We start from the raw sequence: 14,544 nt of genomic DNA on the forward strand, positions 1-14,544 counted from the left end.
CTTTCGACCTGTAGGGGGCGCCTGTTTTCCTGGGGCCTCAGGCTTAGCAGTTGGGAAGGATTTTCAAGTGTCATGGTATGTCAGGGTTGCCAACTCAGTCTAGTCTGAGTCTCAGAGCTTGGGGAGTGGGGAGAAGCTCACTGTGAATCTCAAGGGATTTTACTCAGATTCATTAAAAATGAAAAGATGAGAAAGAAAAAAACAGTCCATAGGAATGGGGTGTGGGGAGTATAGTTTGACCCTCTCCATTTACCCCAGGCTTAGCAATGCCTATTGCTCAATCAGAGCAGTTCAGAGGGCCCAGGCTATATATAGGTTCTTTTTTTTCCCTGAACCATTTTTAGTAAGTAGAAAATTTGTCTAGCAGTCTATATTGACAAACTGCTGAGCATATAAAAGGCTTTAAGCTCCTAGGTTACCAGTCTAGCCTAGACTTTGTCACAGAGGAAGATATTCACTCATTTGTACATCCAACAATAATAATTAACACGAACCCACTGTACATCAGGTGGTGTGTTAAGTGTTTTAGTTAATCCTTACAAAAACCCTATGATTATTTCCACTTTCCATAGAAAGAAACTGAAGCTCAGAGAAGTAAAATAATATCCAAAATCACACAACTGATTAGGTTGGTGACTAGGTTGGGTCTAACTGGGCAACCACTGCGCGCCAGGGTCTAAGACTATAGAAAACAAGACACCCTCTCTTTCCTCTACCTAATGAACACCTATTCACCCTTTAGGATCAAACTACAATGTCTTCTCTTGCAAAACTTTTCTTATGTCCTCCCCCCACAAGTCGAGTTGATAATTTGCTTTTTTGTATACCCCTCTAAGATAGCACTTTTCACAGGTATTGTAATAATCGGCTTCCATATTTCCATTTCTCTAACTTTGAGCACCTCAGCAGCAGGGCCTGTTTACTATTCATCTTTACTTGGATGTCTAATAGACATCTCAAAACCAACATATCACAATCTGAACACCTGATCTTTTCTCCCAAAATGACCCCTCCTAAACTTGTCCTCATCTCAGTCAATGGTAATTTCATCTTTCCAGTTGCTCTGACAAAAAACGTTGGAGCCACACCTCATGTCCAATTTGTCAGCAAATCCTGTTGACTCTCCCTTTAAAATACATTCAGAATTTACCCTGCCCCGGTGGTTCAGTTGGTTGGAGCATAGTCCTGTGCACCAAAATGTTGCAGATTTGACCCCCGGTCAGGGCACAAATGGGAGGCAACCGATTGATGTTTCTCTTTCACATTGATCTCTCTCTCTCTCTCTCTCTCTCTCTCTCTCTCTCTCTCTGAAATCAATTTAAAAAACATATGCCCTGGCTGGTGTGGCTCAGTGGATTGAGTGCTGCCCTGTGAACAAAAGGGTTGCTGGTTCGCTTCCCAGTACAGGGCACATGCCTGGGTTGCAGGCCAAGTCCCTGGTAGGGGGCACACAAAATGCAGCAACACATTGATGTTTCTCTCCCTTTCTTTCTCCCTCCCTTCCCCTCTCTAAAAATAAATAAATAAAATCTTTTAAAAGAATAAATCACAGTTATTTAAAAAAACATATCCTCAGGTGAACATTAAATATATACAAGGTCTGTCCAGAAGGTATCCAGCCATGTAACATGAAAAATAGAGACATTTATTGAAGAAGATACAAGAAACATTGTACAAAAGACAATGATGCCTCAGTCCCCTTCCAAGTAGGCACCTTGGGACCTCACACCGTTCTTCCAGTCGCCATCAGCTGCCTCGTCATTTTATCCTGAATCTCTTCGGTGGTCTGAAATCTCTTCCCTTTCAAAGGTGATTTTAATTTGGGGAAAAGCCAGAAGCCACAGGGTGCCAAATCTGAGCTGTAGGGGGCTGAGTCACCTGAGTGATTTGATGTTTTGCAAAAAAACTGCACGAGACGTAATGCATGAGTGGGCGCATTGTGAGGAAGCTGCCAATCACCCCTTACCCATAGCTGCAGCCTTCTGAGTCACCTGAATAGTCTCCGCGGAGGAATGTTCAAGCTTCACACAAAACTTGATGCAGATTCATTGCTCTGTTTGCCCAGTCATTTTGAATGTGACATCCACACAGTACCCATGTTCACTCAACAGCGTCTACCACCCCCACTGACTAGTACAGCGAAGTCATCATTGTTCATGTGTGTGCCTTCCAGTCCACTCTCCTTGGCTGCCAGGTTACATCAATGCAAATGGTCATGCAAACCATTCTCGTTATATTAACAATGGCTGGACTTTTTCTGGACAGACCTCCTATACCTGTGTACATGCATGTCTGTGCATGTACACGTGCACACACATATGTGCAAAATACACCCAGAATTCAACCACTTCTCATTACCCCCAGTGTTACCATCATGGTCCAAATCACCATCGCCTGTCATCCGGATCACTGCAGCAGTCTCCTGGCTGGTCTCACTGTTTCTATCCTTGTCTGCTATGGTTTATTATTCACACAGAAGCCAGAGCAATCCTGCTAAACCCAAGTCATGTCCTTTCAGTTCTCTGCACAAAACCCTCCAATGGCTCCCCAGCCCTTTCAGAGTAAAGCCAAACTCCTCACAATGACCCGCAGGCCCCACGCAGTCTGGCCCTGTACTAAACCTCCGATCTCAGCTCCTAGTACTCCCCCGTCCCTCACTCCGTTCCAGCCACGTGGTCCTCCTTGCACTCCTTAACCAGGCCCTTTGCATCAGCTGTTCCCTGGCAAGGTTTACTCTTCAGCATGGCTCGCTTCCTCACCTCCCTCAAGTCTTTGCTCAAATGTCACCTTGTCAGTGAGCCCTACTTTGATCAACCTATTTAAGATTGCCTCTACTCTAATTTCCAGTTTACAGTAAATACAGGGTATAGAGGAACAAGATAAATGACACCATGGGTGGGGAAATGACAGAGAAATCCAGAATGTAAGATATTCTCCACAACGGCTGATTTGTACTCTACAAAAAGTCAATGTCATTAATGAAAAGAAAAAAGACGAGACTTCTAGTCCTGGATCCAGCTGGAGTAGACATACTTCTCCCTGTCCCTCCTGCTAACCCCCTAGACATGATATGTGGAAAGAGCAGGAGACTTTGAAAGAAGGAGAAAAGGGCAGACTGAGTAGGAACTCCAGTGACCTGAACTCAGTGAGTTCCCTGGGTTTTCTTGTTGCCTCCTGCATCCCAGACTGGGTGCCAGAGAAGTGAGCGGCCTGGAAATGCCAGTGGGCGCAGACCAAAAAAAAAAAAAAAAAAAAGCCTCAGCAAAGCCTACTCTCTCTGGCCAAAAGACCAGGAAATGGGCAGCACAGCGGGACAAAAAACTCTTAGACAATAACCATTCTACTCCCACCAAATATCGCAGAAAAAAACTGCAGCCCCACCCACACCAGCAAAGGCCAAGGAGAAACTCAGACTTTTACTCTCATCAGGCTCCCTCATGCCCTTGGCAGTGGGGGTGGGGGGGCTGGGGACGGTGCCGGAGGAGGCCGAGTAGGGAGCCTGAGCTTCCGTCCCCACCAGGTGGTGTCAGAGTGCCCGAGGAGGCCTCGTGGAACGGCCGCACTTTTGCCCCTGCTCTACCCCTCCTCCTCTCCCCACCCCCCTCCTCTACCACCCTCACACCCACCCCCACCGTGGTCAGTGGAAGCCCCCTGGAGATCAGAAAGGAACCACTTCAACCTCTCCCAGTCAGGGAGGGTCAGTCGAGAGCTGAGACTCCCACCCCTGCCCAGCAGGAAAGAGGAGCCCCCATATGGGTTATCAATTGGTGCCGGGGGAGGGGAGGGGATCTTGAACTCTACCACTACCTGGCGGTAACCAGACAATGGCTCCTCCCATTGATGGCAACAGTGTCAGAAAAAGCCTATTAAAAAACAGCCCTGGCTGGTGTGGCTCAGTGAATGGAGCACTGGCCTGTGAACCAAAGGGTTGCTGGTTTGATTCCCAGTCAGCGTCCATGCCTGGGTTCTGGGCCAGGTCCCCAGTAAGGGGCATGCAAGAGGCAACCACACATTGATGTTTCTTTCCCTCTCTTTCTCCTTCCCTTCTCTCTAAAAGTAAATAAAATCTTTTTAAAAAACATTAAAAAATGTTGCAGAGTCTCATAACATAATATCCAGGAGGGTCTAGAATGCAATAAAAAAAAAATCACTTGTCATACCAGGAACCAGGAGACTCTCAACTTGAATGAGTGGTAACCGACAGATGGCAACACCAAGATGACAGAGAGCTTTAAATGACCTGGCAAGGATTCTAAAGTGGCCAAAAAAAAAAAAAAAAAAAAAAAGCTTCAAAATTTTTTTTTTTAAAAAAAATGCTTCAATGAGCAGTTATAAACAAGGTTGAAACAAATGAGAAAGAAATAGAAAGTCCGAGCAAAGAAACAGGAGATGTAATGAAAAATCAAATACAAATTTTAGAACAGAAAAATACAATAACCAAACTAAAAATTTCATTGGACGGGCTCATCAGCAAGATGGAAGAGGACAAGAGGAAAGAATCAGTGAACTTGAAAATAGAACATTAGCAATTGCCCATTCTGAACAACAGCAGCAAAATAGGCTAAAAGAAAAAAAAATGAGCAGAGTCTCAGAGACATGGGGGGCTATAAGACCCAGTAACATTTGTGTCATCAGAATCCCAGGAGAAGAGAAAGCAGAAAAAGTTCTCAAGAAATAATGACTGAAAATTTCCCAAATTTGGCAAAAGATATAAGCCTACAGATTCAAGAAACTGAACAGATCCCAATCTGGATAAACTCAAAGAAGTCAATGCCAAGACACATTACAATCAAACATTTGAAAACAAGACAAAGAGAAACTCTCTAAAGCAGCAAGAAAGAAACAACACCTTACATACAGGGGAAAAACAATTCAACGTCAGTGGATTTCTCACTAGAAGCCATGGAGGTCAGAAGGATGTGGCACAACATATCTCAACCGTTGAAAGAAAACTGCCGATCCTGAATGCTAGGTCCGGGGAATATATCCTTCAGAAATGAGAAGGGCGTGAAGATATCCTCAGACAAAGGAAAGATAAGAGAATATGTTGCCAGCAGACCCACCCTAAAAAATGGTTAAAGGCAGTTCTCAAAACAGAAAGGATACGATCAAAGAAATCTAGGAACATCAGGAAGGAAGAAATAATAGAATGAGTAAAAATGTAAGTACATAGACTTTCTCCTATTGAGTTGTCTAACTTATGTCTGATGGTTGAAGCAATGAGTATAACATCATCTGATGTGGAGTTCAATATAGGCAGAACAACTCTAATGAGACAGGGGAAGGGGACTTAGATGGAGGTAAGGTTTCTTCACTTCCCTCAGCCTGATGAAATGATGACACTACTAGATCTTTGTGGTGACAAAACAGTCCTGTATCTTAATTGCAGTGATTGTTACAGGAATCTCCACGTGAGGTAAAATGGCATAGGACCGACGCTCATTGTATCAGCATCAATTTCCCGGTTTTGATATTGTACTGTAGTTATGTAAGATGTAATCATTGAGGGAAGCTGGATGAAGGGGACACAGGCCCTCTCTGTACTATCTATGCAACTTCCTTGTAAATCTATAATTATTTAAAATTAAAAAGTTTTTTTTTAAAAGATGGGGGCTGTTCCATATTAAAAGTAGCTAAAGACACAAAAGCAATGTGAAAACCTTGATTAGATTCTTGATGCTAAAAGGTATAAAAGGCAGCCTTGGCTGATGTGGCTCAGTGGACTGAGTGCTGGCCTGCAAACTGAAAGGCCGCTGGTTCTATTCCCAGTCAGGGCATGTGCCTGAGTTGCCATTTGGGTCCCCAGTTGGGGGAGAGGCAACCAATTGATGTTCCTCTCACACATTGAATGTTTCTCTCTCTCCTTCTCTCTCCCTTCCTCTCTCTAATAAAAATAAAGAAAGAAAATATTTTTAAAAAAATATAAAAGGAAAGCTGGGGGAAATTTCAATACAGAACTGATGGTATTAGGTGATATTAAATGATATGAAATATTGTTAATTTTCTTTGATTGCATAATAACATTGTGGTTATGTAGGAAAAGATCTTTATTCCTCCAAGATGCCTGCTGGAGTATTTAGAGCAATGAAGTGAAATCTGTAACTTACATTTGAAAGGTTCAGAAAAAAGTGTAGCTAGATTGATAGAGCAAATATCACAAGATACTACCGGTTGTTGACTCTATGAGGAAGATACGTAGGTGCTCATTGTACTGTTCTTTGAACATGCCTGCAGGCTTGCAAATTTTCATTTTTAAAAAGTTGGAGAGGATATGTGGAGGACACATATGTGATTAAGCAAATGTGGTAAAGTGTTAATAAGACTCTAGGCAGCAATTGGGTGTTTGTCCCCTGTAAAATTCTTTCACTTTTTCTGTATATTTGAAATTTTTCATATTAAAAACGTGTAAAAACCTTGAAGAAAAATGGTCCCAACCCACTGTCTCTCTAGCACTCCCAATTCCCCTTTCTCTGTTGTCCTTTTTCTCTTTTTTTTCCACAGCACTTATCATCATATATAGCATATAATTCATTTATTTATTGTGCTAATTTTTGTCTGTGTTCTCTCACTAGAATGTAAGCTCTCCAATGGCAGGGATTGTGTGTGTGTGTGTGTGTGTGTGTGTGTGTGTGTGTGTGTGTGTGTTTTGGTCTGTTTTCTGCTTTATCCCCAAATCCCAGAACTGTGTCTGGCACATAGGAGATGTTCAACGAGTATTTGCTGAATTAAGAACAAATTTCTCCCCTGGCTGGTGTGGCTCAGTGGACTGAGTGCCAGCCTGCAAACTGAAAGATCGCCAGTTCGATTCCCTGTCAGAGCACATGCCTGGGTTGCGGGCCGCATCCCCATTTAGGGGTGTGAGAGAGGCAACCAAACACTGATTCTCTCACACATCATGTTTCTCTCCCTCCTTTCCCCTCTAAATAAGTTTATTTATTAAAAATAAACAAATAAAATATATATTTTTAAAAAGAATGAATTTCTGTATCTCTAGGACCTAGGTCAAGGTCTTGCACAGAGCAGGTGTGCGGTGAATATCTGTTGAAGTGAGATCCAAGTTCTGCAGAAGAACTTAGAATAGGCCTGCTGTACTAGAGTGGTTCAGAGTATGGACTCCAGAGGCAAATCGCCAGGTCTTGCATCCTGATTCTGTCCCTTCCAACTGTGGTACCTAGCTATATTAACACCTCTGGGCCTCAATTTCTACTTGGTCAAATTAACATAATAATCGTAGCACCTTGGTAGGGTTTTTGTTTGCATGTGAAGCACTTAAGACTTTGTAAAGACTCGATAATTGGTAGCTAATGACAAAACAAGAGCAGAAAAAGATAGAGTCTTTCCGGCACATCATCCTGCCTCCATCCCCCAGCAGGCAGAGCCAGGAGAGGCTAAGGAGATTCCCAAGTCCTCCAGACCCCAGGAATGGCTTCTCTGACTTCAGATCTCTTCTCGCTGTTCCTCCTGCCCTGGACTCTTTCCTCTTGGCACCCTGAAGTGCTTTCCCCCATCATAACTATGCGGAAGTTGGGGGGAGGAGACAGGAGTCTGTGGGCCAGGGACAAGAACTTTTAGCTTTTTTTCCCTCCTGTCCTAGGCTTAAGTCCCTGACTGGTAACGGAAGCAGATCAAGTGGGAGGTTGCGGGCATTTCAGGGCCTAGAGGTTGAGAGAACAATAGTCCCCAGGAGGAGGCACTGAGAGGAGAGTGGCCTCATAAGCTACCCTCTGCCCTGATCCCCTGTTAGGAGAGAGCACATCCCCAGCGTCCCTCCAGTCCGTTCTGCTGCCTCAAGTCTTTACTCCTGGTGGCTCCAGCTGTGAGCAAGCCCGGGGACCCATTGAGCATCTTCCTGCAACTCCCTCTTGGAAGTGGGGTGGGGTGGAGTGGGCGGAGGATGCGCTGAAATTGGGGATATTGGGACACGAGATCAGGGGCTGAGCTCACCCGTGGCCCAAGTACTCTGCTCCCGCCCTAGGGTTGGCGGCACCCGGGATATGTGGGGAGCTGGGGCTGCGCCTGGGGGCGCCAAAGCCTCTGTTCCTTTAAGGAGCCGCTGTTTAACATTCCTGCCGCTGCCGCTGCCGCTGCCTGACTCTGCACGCTGATTGGCTGGAATCAACTGAGAAGGGAGCCAGGGAGAGATGCTCTCGACTCCACTCAGATCCATCCTGGGGACCAGTGCAGGAGCGGTCCTCGCAGCACCCAGCCTCTACCCAGACTCCCGCTTCTTCTTTGCCGCTGGGCCTAGGCCCAGGAGCCACGACGGGCGACACGGAGCCGCCAGTGCTGGAGGGGGAGCCATGGGTGCGGGGCAGCGTGGGGGCAGAGGCCCCGGGACGCCCGCCTGGCCCCAGGCCCCGCTCCGCCCGGGCGCCCCCACGGGTGCCCCCCCCTTCCTGGTCCGAGCAGTGTGAGTGTGCCCGGGAGCCCGTCGGCGGTGGCGGCGGCGGCGGCGGCGTGGAAACCGGCGTCGGCTGGGGGGTCCGGGCCGCGGGGGGCAGTGCCATGCACAAGCACCAGCACTGCTGTAAGTGCCCCGAGTGCTACGAGGTGACCCGCCTGGCCGCCCTGCGGCGCCTCGAGCCTCCCGGCTACGGGGACTGGCAGGTGCCCGACCCCTACGGGCCAGGTGGGGGCAACGGAGCCAGCACGGCTTATGGGGGCTACAGCTCGCAGACCCTGCCTTCGCAGGCGGGGGCCACCCCCACCCCCCGCACCAAGGCCAAGCTCATCCCCACCGGCCGGGATGTGGGGCCAGTGCCCCCTAAACCAGTCCCGGGGAAGAGCACCCCCAAACTCAACGGCAGCGGCCCCAGCTGGTGGCCTGAGTGCACCTGTACCAACCGGGACTGGTATGAACAGGTATGGACCAGTGTGTGGGGGGGGGCGGCAGGGCAACCCGGGGCGGGGGGTGGCTGGGAAGTGGGGGCCTAGAGGCCTGGGGTGCAGCAGGGATTCCTGGGGCTCCAAACCAGCAGACCCTAAGCCCTGGCATTGCAGCTGGGCTGGGGAGGCGGTGGGAAATGTGTGCTTCTCCGTGTGTGTCTGTTTGGGGGTCTCCATTTGGTGGAGGGGATTGGGAGGAGCTGTGTGTGTCAGGGGTGAAGGTATGGCGGAGGGGCACATTTTCCTGTGTGGGGGGATCGGGTTTGTCTCAGTGCCGGGGCTTAGCAGTGTCTCTGTGTCTGGCAGGGGGCGGGAGGTTCTGCGGGGGCTGTGTGGTGTGTGCCTCCACAGGAGGGGAGGAGGGGGCACGGTGCTCTGCGTAGGGGGGACATGTGTGTGTGTGTGTGCATGTCGAGGTGTGTGGAGGAAGGCAGTGGAGCTCCTGTGAATCTATGTAGAGCCCATGTGCCCGGCTCGCTGAGCTTCATCCCTCGATGCCATGAGTCCCCCTCCGTCCCAGTCCCTTTGTGTGTGAATGTGCACATGGACGTGTGAGAATGTCTCTCTGAACGTGGAGGTGTTTCTGGAGATGAGGCTGCAGGGATGGCCGTGTTTGCCAATGTGTGTGGCTACATGGATATGTGTGTGAGCATGTGGCTGCAAGTGTGCACGCATGTGCCTGTGCGTGTGTGTGGTGTCCCTGCTGAGAGGTGCTTGACAGGCAAGGGAGGGGAGGGGGAGGAGGAAAGAGACACGTCCCAAGCAAGGCTGAGAGGCTGCTGAGAAGGACGGACTCTTTTGTCCAAGCAGCTCTGAAGTGTGTGTGTGCTGGGGGTGGGGGCTGGGGGGGACTGAGGCGAGCTTCCTCGCTCCAGAACAGGCATGGTGCCTGGGCCCAGGCAAGGGGCGGCTGCCCCAGGGCAAGGGCCAGCCCCAGTGGGGCAGGTCCCCTTGGGGACCCCCGGATGTGGGAGAACTTGGCCCCCCAGGCCTGACTTGGCACAGCTTGGGAACCCCTGGGTGCCGGGCACAACTCCGGCTTCCACTCCCAGCCTAAACTGCCAGCTTAGAAAATGGAAGGAGCATCTGTGGGAGAAGCAGCAAAATGGAGGCTGGGCCGGCAGAGCCAGGTCCCTGGCACGCATGGCGGAGGGCCTGCCTGCCTATTTGGCTCTGCAGCCCCCAGGGTAGGGAGAGAGGAGGAGGTTTTGCTGTCGAGAGCAGGTGCCGACTGCCCCAAGCCAGTGACCATTCTGGCCGCCTCTGTCCTCCTCTGGGGATAGGATGTGCTCTCACTCAGAAGTAAAGGTGGGGACTTCCTGGAGAGAGAAGTCCTTGGTTCTGGCCTTCTGTCTGTCCACACCTACTCTTTCCTGTGTCCCTTGCCTTGGCCCCTTGCCTTCTCCAGTGAGTCCTCCTGTCTCTCGTCCTGGGGCCCTGCCCTTGCAAACACTCTCTCACACTTGCCCTGCTCAACTGGGATCTGGGTGACAGTTCCAAGGCTGGGCCAGTTGGCCAAGATCCCTTTGCCGGGGGTGATCGCTGGATGGCTCCTGGCGCCGGGGTGCAGGGTCCCTGAGGGGGGCAGTGAGCGGTGGACCAGTGGATGCTGGAGCATCTGGATCTCGCTGGAGCTGGGCTTGAAGCAGTGGCTTATCACATGTGGGCACACACAGTACCCCAGATGCATGCAAGAGCTGCAGGGGTGTCCTCTCCCCTGTGTTTCTGTCGCCTGGTACTTGAGGCAGCTGTGTTGGTCTGGGGACTCTGAAGAGCCATCAGTTCCTCCTGGGATCAGGGAGCAGAGCAGGGCTGCAGCTGGAGTCCTCCCACTAACTCTTAGGGCCGAGGCCAGGCCCAGAAAAGGTGGGGGCATGACTAGCCAGCCCTCTCCCCAGTCCTCCTCTGTGCTTCTCAAAGCCAAGGGTGTGGGGGGCAGAGGGGGGAGGGGGAAGCAGAGCAGGGCGTGTGGAGGAGCCCCCACCCTGGGTTCCCAGTTCCCCTCTTCAGAGGGGTAAGGAAAGAGGCAACACAGCCAAAGAAAGGTGGGGGAGGGGTGTCAGGTTACCTGCAGGGAAAGGCAAGAGGGCTCCTCCGTTTGGGGGGATGCTGAGAGCGAGAGCCTGGAAGTAGGTGCTACTTGTCTGTCCAGAATTACATTCCACCCCCCCCCCCCGACAATGGCCACAAGTATGTCCTGTCTGGGAGGCCACCTCTGCGGCCTGCTCAGACCAACCCTGTGTTTCCGTCCCCTGCCCTTGCGTTTCCTCTCGTGGCTACTTGCATGTCGAAGGCCGTGGATTCTGCTGCCAATCAGCCCATGGTCATCAGCTTCTCCCTCATGGGGAAGCTTGTCCATTCTGCTTCTGACTCCTGGGGATTCTCCCCTGGCTCTTTCTGCTGGGAAGCACAAAGGGTTCAAGATTAAACACTCCTTGGTAGAAAGTGGATTAGGACTTTGACTCCTTCTGCTTGTGTGAAGAATTGGGCTCCTGGGGACACAGGAGGAGACATAGGACGAGGGTTCATGAGGTCCTCCAAAGGCAACTTTCCTTTGTCCCTGCTGGGGAAGAGGGTGAGCGGCCAAAACATCGGTGGCCTTGGCAGCTTGCTTTAATCAAAAAAGTACCTAGAGAGCCAGGTTCTAGCCCCTGCTCTGCCACTAACTCCCAGCACACCCTTAGGCACAACCCGTGTCCTCCATGGAACTCAGTGTCACCATGTGTTACATGAGGGAGGTTGGACAAGACGGTACCTGCTGTCTTTCTCCCTCTTACATAGTGGGAGTCTGCCATCCCCACTGTGGAGAGCTGTGGCCCAGGTCCCTGCCCAGGTCCCGGTACCCGCACGGGTGCTCGGTGTGGTGTGCTTTACCTGCCACCTTCCGCTTCTGCCACCCCCCTCAGGCCAGCCCTGCACCCCTGCTAGTGGACCACAAGGCCTGGGAGCCCAGCCTCTCGCTGTGTGCACCATGGACTGGCCCAGTCCCAGACCACTGACCTGGGCTCCAGGAGCAGTTGGGTTTAGCCTGATATGGCTGGAAGCAAAGGGGCGGTGGGTGGCTTCCTCAGGGTTAGCCTGTCCCCATCTGTGGCCAATAGGTGTCCTGGGGTCCATTTGGGCTTCCCTTGTCTGTGGGGGGAAGGGAGGAGCAGGCTGACCAGGAGGCAGGTGGCTGGGAGGTGGCAGGGGCACTGAGGGATCGGCCTGTGTCTCCCCCTAGGTGAACGGCAGTGATGGCTTGTTCAAGTATGAGGAGATAGTACTTGAGCGGGTGAGTCCGTCAGCGGGGCGGGACAAGGGGGAGGGGAGGGATTGAGCCAGGGGGAGGGGTGGGCCTTGAACCTCAGTTTTAAGACTCAGAGGGGGACCCGCATGAAGAGGATGGGGACACAGAGGCCCTCCGAGGCCGCATGGCTGCATCAATCAAGCAACCGACTAACAAATATTAATTGACCTTGCTCACTGAAGCCTGGGGAATTGGGGAGGGGATGGCTTGGCTGAGGCCTCTACGCCAAAATGATCAGCACAGGCTGCGTGCGAAGCTACCAGATTTCTGACGCATGTTCCCTAGTTTGCCCTGGCCCCTTCTCAGGCCTGGAGCGCCTGCTCTGGGTGGTAGGGGGAGGCGGGGGGCCAGGAGTCCTCCTTTGTGCCCTCTGAGTGAGCAGACTATGCCCCTGCACTCCTTTCCGCAGGGCAATTCTGGCCTGGGCTTCAGCATCGCAGGCGGCATTGACAACCCCCATGTCCCCGATGACCCTGGCATCTTCATTACCAAGATCATCCCTGGTGGAGCAGCTGCCATGGATGGGAGGCTGGGGTGAGGTGGCCTGGAAGCAGGGCTGGGGGCGGCAGGGGCAGGATGGAGAGGAGCGGAGGAGGGCCGCCCTGCAGGATGACCCTTCCGTTCCACCTGAGAGGAGGGGCGGGGAGAGGGAGGAGGAGGGGTGGGCAGGGGAGGGGAGCAGGAAGAAGCAGGGGAGGGGATGGAGGGGTGGTGGTGCCGTGTCATGCCTCTTGGGCTTCCCCCACAGGGTGAATGACTGTGTGCTGCGGGTGAATGAGGTGGACGTGTCGGAGGTGGTGCACAGCCGGGCTGTGGAGGCGCTGAAGGAGGCGGGCCCTGTGGTGCGGTTGGTGGTGCGGAGGCGACAGCCCCCACCTGAGACTATCATGGAGGTCAACCTGCTCAAAGGGCCCAAAGGTGCGGCCCTCTGGGTTCCTGTGCTCTGGCCAGAGGTCTCTGGTGGGCCCTGTAGGAAATGGAAGGGAACAGCCTTACTCCTTGCCTGACTCCCCATTCCAACTTGGAGCCTTCTCTCTCCGCCTCATGTCTCACCCTTGCTGGCCTGGGGACGGCAGCCTAGTGTTTGGGACCCCTGGGCGGGGGGCGCTCCCTTAGGGTGAGTGTGTTGGCTGGGAGCAGCGGTCGGGTTTGGGATTCACTGAGCACTCTAACTTCTCCTGTGGTCCTCTCCCACTGCCTGCTGGCTCCCGCCCAGGCCTGGGTTTCAGCATTGCCGGGGGCATTGGCAACCAGCATATCCCGGGAGACAACAGCATCTACATCACCAAGATCATCGAGGGGGGTGCTGCTCAGAAGGATGGCCGCCTACAGATCGGGGACCGGCTGCTGGCGGTGAGACAGCTTTCACGGGGATGCCCAGGCGGGAGTGTGGGGAGGGGGAGCTCCAGTAGCCTCTCACTCCACCTGAACCTCACTTGGGGACTAGGCATTGTGGGGCGCTCTAAGAGCATCCTTGGAATTGGGTGTGCCACATACCAGGGCCCTAATTCTGTCCATGGCTGGGAGTCCCTTACCTGCCCCACCCCTATCTCAGGCTTCAGTATGCTTGGGTCTCTCTGAGGCCACCATTGCACTCCGCTGAAAGGGGCCCTCACAGGAGTGCCGGAGAGGCCCTGCCTTCTCCCAAGGGCTAGCCTGAAGGCCTCTCCTCTCCTAGGTGAACAACACCAACCTGCAGGATGTGAGGCACGAGGAAGCTGTGGCCTCGCTCAAGAACACCTCTGATATGGTCTATCTGAAGGTGGCCAAGCCAGGCAGCCTTCACCTCAACGACATGTATGCACCCCCTGACTACGCCAGCAGTACGTACTTGTGTGTCCTGTCCCTGGGCTGAAGCCCTAGCCCCTGGTTCCTAGAAGGGAAGAAGTTCATGCCCCTTGTTAAAAGAGAGAGAGAGACAGACAGAGAGAGAGAGTGCAGAGGACTAGTGCTCAGGAGAACTAACTCCAGACCCCAGCTCTGTCCCCTTATAGCTGGTGCCCTTGGACAAGTCCCTTTCACCTGTCTTTGGTTTCCTCTTTGGCAAAAAGGAGCTAATGCTATATGTGCTGCCTTCCTCATAGGCCTGCTGCAAGGATCAAATGAGAGCAGGGACGAGCAAGCCCTTGGAAAACTGTATTAGGCTACAGAGATGTGAGGGATTATTATTAGTCACACCTCCAGTCATGCCTTTCTTTGTAGACTGCCTTGACTTTAGCTCTTTCTAAGACTCACAGGAGTGAGCCCGGGATTCAGAAAGGGGCTGTGGAGGAGGAACCCTGGGGGGTTCGGTGGAGGGGGGAAGGCCTGAGAAATCAGCACCCCTTGGTGCCGAGGTGCATCTGAGGGGGGCTGTGTGGGAAGGTCCT

General features: G+C 52.1%; 1 protein-coding gene across 5 annotated transcripts in view; it reads left to right on the forward strand.

The window, feature by feature from the left end:
* The first annotated feature begins 8,505 nt into the window (after window positions 1–8,505).
* DLG3 (discs large MAGUK scaffold protein 3) overlaps window positions 8,506–14,544 on the forward strand; it is a 53,296-nt gene continuing 47,257 nt past the window's right edge. For 2 of the 5 annotated variants that reach the window (XM_054574268.1, XM_054574269.1), the window contains exons 1-7: window positions 8,506–8,862; window positions 11,793–11,852; window positions 12,110–12,160; window positions 12,585–12,709; window positions 12,924–13,093; window positions 13,392–13,528; window positions 13,854–13,998. In XM_054574268.1, the coding sequence (XP_054430243.1) occupies window positions 8,506–8,862; window positions 11,793–11,852; window positions 12,110–12,160; window positions 12,585–12,709; window positions 12,924–13,093; window positions 13,392–13,528; window positions 13,854–13,998 (1,045 nt within the window). The remainder of the gene's footprint in view (window positions 8,863–11,792; window positions 11,853–12,109; window positions 12,161–12,584; window positions 12,710–12,923; window positions 13,094–13,391; window positions 13,529–13,853; window positions 13,999–14,544) is intronic. The other 3 variants (XM_054574267.1, XM_054574270.1, XM_054574271.1) reach the window with 2 other exon arrangements.

This window comes from Pteronotus mesoamericanus, unplaced genomic scaffold (assembly GCF_021234165.1).
Source record: "Pteronotus mesoamericanus isolate MK-2021 breed Mesoamerican mustached bat unplaced genomic scaffold, CSHL_Meso_final contig_256, whole genome shotgun sequence".
In the NCBI taxonomy this organism is placed as follows: domain Eukaryota; kingdom Metazoa; phylum Chordata; class Mammalia; order Chiroptera; family Mormoopidae; genus Pteronotus; species Pteronotus mesoamericanus.